Source organism: Prionailurus viverrinus, chromosome B4 (assembly GCF_022837055.1).
Source record: "Prionailurus viverrinus isolate Anna chromosome B4, UM_Priviv_1.0, whole genome shotgun sequence".
Lineage (NCBI taxonomy): Eukaryota > Metazoa > Chordata > Mammalia > Carnivora > Felidae > Prionailurus > Prionailurus viverrinus.
The window spans coordinates 39,742,770-39,754,332 of record NC_062567.1 but is presented as its reverse complement, the minus strand read 5'-3'; the positions used below and the strand labels follow the sequence as shown (position 1 = coordinate 39,754,332).

Here is an 11,563-nt window from a genome sequence, read left to right as displayed (position 1 = left end):
ATAGAACTGTGGATAAAAGCTAGGATCTATGTGCTTGCATTCTTTCAGTGGCGCTCTCTGTTCTCCAACCTCTGATCCGCGCCCCCTTGCATGTTCTCAAGTCCTCTGTTTTTGTTTCCTTTGTTCCATCCCCCCTTAGATAAACCTTGATTTTGGAATTTTGTGGAGGAAAAGCAAGTGAAAACAAAACCAAACATAAATCTCCAGGATTCTACTAGCCTGACAGTGGTATTCCCTATTGCAGCCATTTGTAGCCAGAGATCCTCAGTGAAAAGCAAAATTTTTCGAATAGTTGTGGATTTTAGGTGCTCTTGGCTGGCTCAGTCAGTAAAGCATGTGACTCTCGATCTCAGGATCATGAGTTCAAGCACCACCTTAAGCATAAAGCCTACTTTAAAAAATCAAAATAGTTATGGGTTTTAGTAATAACAGAGTGTAAGTTTGACCACAGCAGAGCTGAACAGTTAAATGGGAAGAGAGGTTTTATTATATAAAAATATATGATCTTCTGAGTCAGAAATGGAGAATGAGTGTGTGTGTGTGTGTGTGTTATTTTTTTCTTTTTTTTTTTTCTGCCTGCCAGTGGTTGGCAGGTGAAATTAAGCAGGTGGTGTGGACTCCAGTTAATTAGAGAAAGCAGAATCCATCTAAAGAGGACAAGATACAGCCAATTGTTGATGACATGAGAATTTAGGACCACTGATTTCAGATTTTTTTTTTAATCTAGAAATTTAAATTTTGATGTTGACTCTCTGTTGTTGTTGTCGTTGTTGCTTAAATATTTTATTTTTAAGTAATCAGTATACCCAGCATGGGGCTTGAAGTCACAACCTCAAGATCAAGAGTCACATACTCTACCAACTGAGCCAGCCGGACACTCCAAATCTCTTGATTTTTTTAAATGGTGGCCATACAATCAAAATTTTGTTTAAAACGGACTTCACAGGGTATCTGGCTGGCTGAGTCAGTACAGCATACGACACTTGATCTTGGGGTCGTGAGTGTGGGCCCCACATTGGGGACAGAGTTTACTTAAAAAAAATAAAGAGGGCATTAAAAAATAAGAGTGTTCATCTAGATAAGAGTTTATAAGATCGTGTGATCCAGTAGATCTGGCATAGAGCCTAGGGAATCTGGATTCATTGCTTCCTTATATGTAAGAGTTATCTACAAATAGTTGAAAAACATATCTGGACCAGTAAGACCATTGCATAAACGAGGGGCGCCTGGGTGGCTCAGTTGGCTAAGCATCTGACTGTGGCTCCGGTCATGATCTCACGGTCTATGAGTTTGAGCCCCACATTGGGCTCTGTGCTGAGGGCTCAGAGCCTGGAGCCTGCTTCAGATTCTGTGTCTCTTTCTCTCTCTGCCCTCCCCCCCCCCCCCCGGCTCATGCTCTGTCTCTCTCAAAAATAAATAAACATCAAAAAAATTGTTTTAAAAGGACTTGCATAAATGAAAAAATCTCACAGTAAGAGAAATTTTTTTAAGTTTATTTTTTTTTAGTAATCTCTATACCCAATGTGAGGCTTAAACTCACAACCCAGAGATCGAGTCACATGCTCTTTGGGCTGAGCCAACCAGGCACCCTAAGAGAAATTTCAGCATGTAAAATTTAATAAGAAGGAAAATTATTTTTTTTTTTTAAATTTTTTTTCAACGTTTATTTATTTTTGGGACAGAGAGAGACAGGGCATGAATGGGGGAGGGGCAGAGAGAGAGGGAGACACAGAATCGGAAACAGGCTCCAGGCTCCGAGCCATCAGCCCAGAGCCCCACGTGGGGCTCAAACTCACGGACCGCGAGATCGTGACCTGGCTGAAGTCGGACGTTCAACCGACTGCGCCACCCAGGCGCCCCATAAGAAGGAAAATTATTAAATGAGTCCCCAGAAAATCTATTTTTTTGCAGCTTGGTAAATGACATACGTCTTATCCCTAAACTAGAACCTTCTCTCTAGATGTAGTTTTTCTCATTAATGATTCTATTTTGCTAGCATTATAACCCTATTCCTAAATTTTCTTTGCACATTTTTTTTTTAGAGATAGTGCCCTTTATTTTTTTATTTTTAAGTTTATTTACTTATTTTGAGAGACAGAGAGACAGAGAGAGACCAAGAGGCAAAGATGGAGAGAGAGAAAGAATCCCAGGCAGGCTCTGCACTGTGAGCACGGAGCCCAATGCGGGGCTCAAACCCACGATCCGTGAAATCATGACCTGAGCCGAAACCAAGAGTCACACAGTCAACTGACTGAGCCACCCAGGCGCCCCTGCACATTTCTTTTTCTAACTAAAGTGGTTAAGTTTCTATATATGAAAGCCGGTGAATGGGAAGCAAAAGGGCAAAAGGTAGCCGACGATACCAGAAACGGAAGATGCCGAGAGCAGGAATGATCCAGGGCACTTGGCAATGGCAGGTACCACCAAGTTACACACACCGCATCAGTATCACCAGAGACCTGTAAAGATCTATCGCTTTCAACAATAAAAGCAAGAGTTTATTGAATTCTGAGCATTGGTCCTGTTTTTAGCACTCTTGGACCTCACAACAATCGTATGGGGCCGATTTTCAGCCAAGGAGACTAAACACAGGGAGGGATAGTAAATTGCCCACAGTCACAAGATCATTAATTGCAAAAACTAAAGCAAAATAAGGTCTGGGTTTGAACAGTGCCCTCCAGGATGGATACAGGGTTGTTTGGAAACTGGGAGGCCTGGGGGAATGGGAAATGCAAATGTTGAAACAGGTGTCAGAGGCTGTTGGGAGAAAAATAATAAAAGTTTAGTTTGCTAAATTATAATGGCGCCCAAAATCTTCAAGGAGATATTTACTGTCTCTTGTGAATTATCAGAAGATAACATTTTACGTTTGCTTGAGAGATCACAACGTGGGAAAACAATGCTTTCAGGTATATTGAAATTAGGAGTCATTGTAACCAATCCTGTACTAGTGGTCACTCAAATTTTAGGCATAAAAAAAATTCTCTGTATTTTATTTATTGGTTTATTTTCATAGCAAGCATGCTACTTGGACATATTTTTATTCTCTAATAATTCTTTTTTATTTTCTGTATTTTGAACAAAAACAGAGCAATGAGGTTCAAGTTGTGAACTCCGTAAGTTTAATGATTTTTTTTTTCAAATTAAAAACATGCTGGGGGTACCTGGGTGGCTCAGCTGGCTAAGCGTCCAACTTTGGCTCAGGTCAAGATCTCGCCGTTCGTGAGTTGGAGACCCGCATTGGGCTCTGTGCTGATGGCTCAGAGCCTGGAGCCTGCTTCCGATTCTGTGTCTCCCTCCCTCTCTGCCCCTCCCCACCTCATGCTCTATGTCTCTCTCTCAAGAATAAATAAACATTAAAAAAAAAATTTTTTTTTTCGACGTTTATTTATTTTTGGGACAGAGAGAGACAGAGCATGAACGGGAGAGGGGCAGAGAGAGAGGGAGACACAGAATCGGAAACTGGCTCCAGGCTCTGAGCCATCAGCCCAGAGCCTGACGCGGGGCTCGAACTCACGAACCGCGAGATCGTGACCTGGCTGAAGTCGGACGCTTAACCGACTGCGCCACCCAGGCGCCCCCCAAATTTTTTTTTTTAAGAAACATTCTGAGAAACAACAAATGCAGTCATTTATTTATAAGAACTTTTGAGTGTGTTCCTACAACAATACACTTTTTATCTCTTTCAGGACTTCTCTTAGATAAAATTGTCTGGGGCTGAGAATTGTTTTATCTCTAAACATCAAGCAGAGCATCTAGGAGACAAAACAATCATGAGCCTACATCAGCGAGGGCTGGAAGCTGGTGACAACTTCACAAAATCGACAAGTTGGAGTAAGTACAAATTAAGTAGAAATCAAATAATAAGCAAATCATTCCTTATCATTTATTCCATTCTTAATCATTCTTGTGCCTATAAGCAAATCATAGAAAGTCATTACTGGGGCGCCAGGATGGCTCAGTCGGTTAAGCGTCAGACTCTTGATTTCAGTTCAGGTCGTGATCTCGCAGTTCGTGGGTTTGAGCCCTGTACCGGGCTGTGCACTGACAGTGCGGAGCCTGCTTGGGATTCTTTCTTCCTCCCTCTCTCTGTCCCTCCTCTGTTTGTGGTCCCTCTCTCTCTTTCTCTCAAAATAAATAAACAAACAAACAAAAAAACCGTCAGCATTCTCCCATTGATGAGCATTAGTTTAAAAAAAATTACATGGGGCGCCTGGGTGGCTCAGTCGGTTAGGCGTCCGACTTCAGCTCAGGTCACGATCTCAGGGTCCGTGAGTTCGAGCCCCACGTGGGGCTCTGGGCTGATGGCTCAGAGCCTGGAGCCTGCTTCTGATTCTGTGTCTCCCTCTCTCTCTCTGCCCCTCCCCCATTCATGCTCTGTCTCTCTCTGTCTCAAAAATAAATAAATGTTAAAAAAGAACAAATTTAAAAAAAATGAAAATAAAATAAAATAAATTACACTACTGGGGCACCCAGCTGGCTCAGTCAATGGAGAATGCGACTCTTGATCTTGGGATTGTGAGTGTGAGCCCTACTTTGGATGGAAAGATTACTCAAAAATTTTTAAATCATTAAAAAAAATAGCATTACCTATAATACACAATCCTTTTACCATAAGGATGCTACAATAAACATCTTTTTACATACAATTTTATGCTAAGGAGCAAGTATTTCTTGAATTTGCTGGATCAAAGTCTGTACATTTTACGCCTTGTCAGTTACTTCCAAATTCCTTTCAAAAAGATTTTTACTGGTTTGGACTCTCACCAACAGGGTATAAGAGATGTCATTTGAATATATGTTTTTCTCGCGTAGTTTTAGGAAGAACTTAAATCCAACCAAAGTAAAAGGGATGAGCCTATGACTAATGATTGATTTAGGTTTTTAACTATTACCGTATAAAAAAGGAGGCTAGGGGCACCTGGGTGGCTCAGTTAGTTGAGCGTCCAACTTTGGTTTAGGTCGTGATCTTGTGGTTTGTGAGTTCGAGCTCCACATCAAGCTCACTGCCGGGAGCCTGCTTTGGATCGTCTGTCTCCCTCTTTCCCTGTCCCTCCCCTACTTGTGCTCTCTGTTTCTCTCTCTCTCTCAAAAATAAATAAAACATTAAAAAATATGTAATGCTTGAAATATACAAAAACATATTTGATATATACTTAATTTATAAGGAAATTAATGACATGAACACGAAAGGACCAACCAACAAAAAACAATATATTTTATAAAATTGTATATTAATATATACTATGTATTAAATAATAGAGTAATATAACATTTACCAATATAAGTATAGCATTACCCCTACATTTCATCTACTCATGTATGTCTCCTCTATCCTATGCTGTTTTTCCAACCATCTCCCTGAATTATATTATTGCCCTAGTTTTATAGTTTTTATCACATATTTATGCACCCTTCAATAATATTATGTGTTTTTTGAGTTTTAAAAAAATATTAATTACTATGTACTTTTGAGACTTGTTGTTTTACTCAAAATTATGTTTCTAAAATTAACTGGTTGAATGTGGCTTTAATTCATTAACTTCATTCTGACAATGGACACTGGATTATTTCCACTTCTGTTTTTTAAGTCAATGCTATTACATTATTTTTTTTAATTCTTTTTTTTTTTTACATTTATTCATTTTTGAGAGACAGAGACAGAGCACAAGCCGGGGAGGGGCAGAGAGAGAGGGAGACACAGAATCCAAAGCAGACTCCAGGCTCTGAGCTGTCAGCACAGAGCCCTATGTGGGGCTTGAACGCCCCAACTGTGAGATCATGACCTGAGCTGAAGTTAGACAGTCAACTGACTGAGCCACTCAGGTGCCCTGAGAATGTATACTTTTCTACAAATGTGTTAAATTGTTTCCTAAGCAACTCGGATTTATACACTTTCACCCAAAATATACAAATGTTCCTTTAAAAAAAAGCTTTCGGGAGCATCTGGTGGCTCAGTTGGTTAAGCACCGACTTTGGTTCAGGTCATGATCTTCTGGTTCATGAGTTCAAGCCCTCCCTCGGGCTCTGTGCTGACAGCTCAGAGCCTGGAACCTGCTTCCGATTCTGTGTCTCCCTTTCTCTCTGCCCCTCCCCTGCTTGCTCTGTTTCTCTCTCTCTCAAAAATGAATAAACATTAAAAAAATTTTTTTTAAGTTTTGTCAATCCACCACTAACACTTGGTATTATTAGATTTCTTCATTTCTGCCTCTCATGTGGGTACAAAATGACATTTCATTCTTATCTTCGTCTTGATTATTATTGAGGTTAAAATTCTTTCTAAAATAGTGGCCATTTAGAGCTATTCTGGCTATTCTGACTCTTGCCCCCACTCTTTTTTTTTTTTTCTGTTGGATTGCTTTTCTTTTACTTATTAATTAATGGGAATTCTTAGTATATTGTGGATACCAATAATTTGTCAGTTATCTGTTACAAAAAATTTCCCTAGATATATGGCTTTTCATGTTATTTCTGAGATCTTTGGTGAATAGCAGTTTCTTATAAATTTTTTTTAATGTTTATTTATTTTGAGGGAGGGAAAGATAGAGGGCGAGCAGGGGAGGGGCAGAGAGAGGGCGATACAGAATCCGAAGAAGGCTGGAGGCTCTGAGCTGTCAGCACAGAGCCCGATATGGGGCTCGAACTCACGAACCGCGAGATCATGACCTGAGCCGAAGTTGGATGCTAAACTGACTGAGCCACCCAGGTGCCCCAGCAGTTACAATTTTTAATATAAATTTTATCAATCTTTTCTAGCAGTATTTATTAAATAGCTTATTACTGACCTATAGTTCTCCTTTATCATATATCAACTTTTGATTATATCCATGGGTCTGTTTCTAGATTCCCTTTCAGTTCCAGGAGTTAACTGGTCCATCTGTACAATAATACTTTACTGTCTTAATTACTATTGCTTTCTATTATGTTTCTAATTATGTTCTTTTTCTTATGTGTCTTTGTTATTTTTTTTTTAAGTTTACCTATTTATCTGAGAGAGAGAGTGAGAAAGAGAATGCGTAAGGGAGGGAGGGGCAGAGAGAGAGTAGAGAGAGAGAACCCCAAGCAAGCTCCATCCTACCAGTGCAGAGCCCAATCCAGGGCTCGAACTCACGAACCATGAGATCATGACTTGAGTCAAAATCAATAGTCAAACACTTAACCTACTATGCCACCCAGGCACCCCCAGAAAATGCAATTCTTGATCACAGGGTCGGGAGTTCAAGCCCCACATTGAGTGTAGAGCTTACTTAAAATAATCATAATCATTATCATTATCAATAATAACAATCCTAGGGGGGCACCTGCATGGCTCAGTCGGTTAAGCGTCCAGCTTCGGCTCAGGTCATGACCTCATGGTTCGTGAGTTTGAGCCCCGCACCTGGCTCTCTGCTGACAGCTCAGAGCCTGGAGCCTGCTTCAAATTCTGTGTCTCCTCCCCCTCTCTCTGCCCCTCCCCTGCTTGTGCTCTGTCTCACTCTCTCTCTGTCAAGAATAAATAAACATTAAAAATGTTTTTAAAAATAATAACAATAACAATCCTAGGAAAACCAAAACATAATGAACAAATTTCTAAAAACTGTATATTTTACCAAAACTCTCATAAGAGGAAATAAAAAACCTGAATAGTCCTTTAAATAAGGTCATTCATAACTTATTTATATCAAGATAACTTATTTTTTAACAGAACAAAGGGATTGTTAATTTCAATACCTAGCCGCTTTCCATGCTCTGTCTATATTTAAATCCAAAAGGAAATTATTAAAAAAATTTTTAATGTTTATTCATTTTTGAAAGAGAGAGCATGAGTGGGGGAGGGACAGAGAGAGACACACACACAGAATCTGAAGCAAGCTCCAGGCTCTGAGCTGCCAGCACAGAGCCCAATGCAGGGCTCGAACTCATGGACCCTGAGATCATGCTATGAGCCAAAGTCGGACACTTAACCAACTGAGCCACCCAGGCACCGCCGAAAGTAAATCATTTTTAAAATGATATTTTCATGAAAATCGTCACTGATTTTCATAACTTGACTTTTTCTTTTCTCTCTTTTTTCCAACAATGTACAACACTCATACTTTATGAAAATCAAATATATAGTCTCACGCTGAAGAATGTTGACTATGTTCTAAAAGTCAAATTTAGCTGCAGTTTGATTTTATTTCACAGATTTTGCTATACAGAAAGAACCAGATGTGCTTTGTGATCAAAACCCGGAACAATCAAATAGGAACCATAGTGACGATGAACGAAAGGGAAAGAAAAAATGGAAAGAAAGAGAAGGGGAAGAAAAAAAGGAGGAACTAGTAGAGAAACTGGAAGAAGAACAAGAAATGGAAGAAGAAAATGAAGAACAACATCCCCAGGAAAGATTAGTCAGTAAGCCCCTCATGGACACTCTCTGGGCAACATTTAAGTTAAACAAATGCCCCACAATGGGAGATAGCCGATCACTTGCATTTGAATTTAATATGACAGTAAAACAGGTATGACAACATATTTCTTCATTGACAGAGTCACCTGTGGAGTATTTTTACCCAGACAGGCCAATACCTTATTCCTTGATTCATCACCTCCCCACCTTATTTTTTTGCAGATAAAGCAGTGGTTTCATAAAAGGAGGAAGAAATACAATAAAGTGATGTACAAGAGGAAACATAAGAAGAGACCTAAGAGGTAAGAATGTGTTATATGTAGACTACTTGGTTGTAAGGAAGTAAAAAAAAAGGAATTTATTGACTTTTAGAGACAGATTGTGTTTCCATAGTTATTGGATTTCCCGTAAACTTTTCATGTTCCACCGTTTCCCACTTGGTTCCGACTACAGGGTTGAATATTGGATGTCGTGAGAGGTCAGATTGCCGCCAGATATGGCCCAAGGACATGATCATAGTAAACTAGAACTTCCAGATTATAAATAATGGAAGATAAAAGGGACACCATTAGAAACGGTCCAGAACAAGGGCTAAGGGATCCATTGGGCCGCAATGAAACTTGGAGATACATGGGTGGCTTTGCAAACAATGTTTCCTTTGCTGGTGCATTATTACGAGGATTCAAATAGGGATTTGCTGCATTTGTGGTAGCTGTAGGGGCTGAATATGACCTGGAGTCCCAGAATAAAGATAAGAAGCATTACTGAAGATAATACCTGGAAGCATCTTAAAGGCTTCTTATCCCTGTTATAAAAATAAGATTTCTTCAATGTAGCCTACTCATTTGTGTGTTTTCCACTAAAGAATACTAATAAGATTTAATAAAGTAAGAATACATGTAAAAAAAAAAAAAAAAAGGCGGAGGAGGGGAGAGTGCCTGGGTGGCTTAGTTGGTTAAGCATCTAATTCTTGGTTTCAGCTCAGGTCATGATCTCAGGTTTCCTGAGATCCTGCCCTGAGTTGGGCTCCATGCTAACAACACGGAGCCTGCTTGGGATTTCTCTCCCCTCCTCCTCCCTCCTCCCCCCATCTCTGCCCCTCCCCTGCTCGTGCTCTCTAGTTCTCTCTCTCAACATAAATAAACTTAAAAAAAAAAATTTTTTTTTCACGTTCCAGCCAGTGACACAGAGAATCATTGATTGTCCTTGTCCTATTTGTTATTCTGCTCAACACACAAAAATGTATATGCATACGCTGCATTTGCAATGGAGTCATATTATCAAATATACAACTATGGCCATTAAACGTTTATTGATCACACTATAGAATTAATAATTTTGTCTTTTTTTGTTCCTTAGATGCTGAATATTTAGGACGCTTGCCTTTCCTGTGTTACCTATTGGCAGAACGTCATGAGAGGAAAAACTTAAGAACAACATCAACATTTTTCAAAGTATTAGACTAGCTTGTATATAGAATTTTTATGTATTATTTATGTAGATGTATGTAGACAATTTTTAATGTATTACCTCACTTGATCATCACCCTACACCATAAATGAGCAATCTGAATGGCTGGGAAATAATGTGATTTTATCGAGGCGCCTGGGTGGCTCAGTCGGTTGAATGTCTGACTTCCGACTCGGATCATCATGTCGCGGTCCGTGAGTTCAAGCCCTGCGTCGGGCTCTGTGCTGACAGGTCAGAGCCTGGATCCTGCTTCAGATTCTGTGCCTCCCTCTCTGCCCCTCCCCCACTCACAGTCTGTCTCTCTCTCTCTCAAAAATAAACATTAAAAAAAAAAATTAATGTGATTTTATCAACAAGTACCAGTTTCTCTCTTTTTCTTCAGCCCACCTCTGAAGTTGCTATGGGCCACTGCTCCGCCCAGTGTTACTGATATTGTAAGAACAAGTCGTGTTTAAAGTCCCCTTTCTGCAGAGGCGCCCGATGCTAAAATCCGAATCTTTGACCGGAAGTGGAAGAAGACAAAAGTGGATGAGTTCCCACTGTAAGGCCGCATGGGGTCAGATGAATACGAGAAGCTCTCCTCTGCAGCCCTGGAGGCTGCCCTTATTTGTGCCAACAGGTACATGGTGAAAAGCCAACACATCCACGTTTGGCTCCGCTCTTCTCCATCATCCCCGTCAACACGATGTTTCCTGCGTTGGGGCTGACAAACTCCAGACTGGTATGTTGGGTGCTTTTGGGCAGCCCCAGGGCACGGTGACCAGGGTCCACACTGGCCAAGTCATCGTGTCCATCTGTACCAAGTTGCAGAACAAGAAGCATGTGATTGAGGTCCTAGGAAGGGCCAAGTTCAAGTCTCTAGGGATGCGGGGTCACACGCATCCCTAATCGTGGCTCCCTGAACAAATGGTGAGCTCGGCACTCGTGAGAACCCCAACAGCACCACCCCCTCCTTATTCATGCACATCAATAAATCCTACTTCCGGTAAGGAAAAAAAAGAGACGGGGGGGTGGGGGTGGGGGGTGCCTGGGTGGCTCAGTCAGTTAAGTGTCTGACTCTTGATTTTGGCTCAGGTCCTGATCTCACAGGTTCATGAGTTCAAGCCCTGCATCGGGCTCTGTGCTTGACAGTATAGAGCCTGCCTGGGATTCTCTCTCCCTCTCTCTCTGCCCTTCCCCCACACTCTCTCTCTCTCTCCCTCTCAAAATAAATAAACTTAAAAAAAAAACATTTTTTTAAAGAAAAAAGTACCAGTCCCTAAACATCTAACCCTCAATTTGTGCCTGCCTCTCTCAGCTACACATGCTGCATTTTTGGTTATAACCTGGGAAATATTCAAGGCTGTATCAACTTGGGTTTTATAAGTGGTGTTTATATACCCCTAATGCTGTCTATTGAAATACCAATGTGAGAGTATTTCGAATTTCTTATACCTTCTTTTCCACCTCCATAACTTTACCTGTTTACTTCTTTGAAAAACAATTTTTTAAAGAATTTTATTACTTTTTTTTATGTTTATTTATTTTTGAGAGAGAGAGTGCGAGCAGGGTTGGCACAGAGAGAGACACAGAATCTGAAGGAGGCTCCAGGCTCTGAGCTGTCAGCACAGAGCCTGATGGGGGGCTTGAACTCACAAACCCATGAGATCGTGACCTGAGCCGAAGTTGAACGCTTAACCAACTGAGCCACCTAGGTGACCCTTTAAGGATTTGATTTTTATT

General features: G+C 40.6%; 1 protein-coding gene and 1 pseudogene across 1 annotated transcript; both read left to right on the top strand.

The window, feature by feature from the left end:
* The first annotated feature begins 3,773 nt into the window (after positions 1–3,773).
* NANOGNB (NANOG neighbor homeobox) lies at positions 3,774–9,737 on the top strand. The gene is made up of 4 exons (XM_047867268.1): positions 3,774–3,834; positions 8,167–8,483; positions 8,594–8,673; positions 9,731–9,737. The coding sequence occupies exons 1-4, from the start codon at positions 3,774–3,776 to the stop codon at positions 9,735–9,737; spliced, it is 465 nt and encodes a 154-aa protein (XP_047723224.1).
* Positions 9,738–10,241: 504 nt separating this feature from the next.
* Positions 10,242–10,769, top strand: LOC125170876 (60S ribosomal protein L10-like; annotated as a pseudogene).
* The last annotated feature ends 794 nt before the right edge of the window (positions 10,770–11,563 follow it).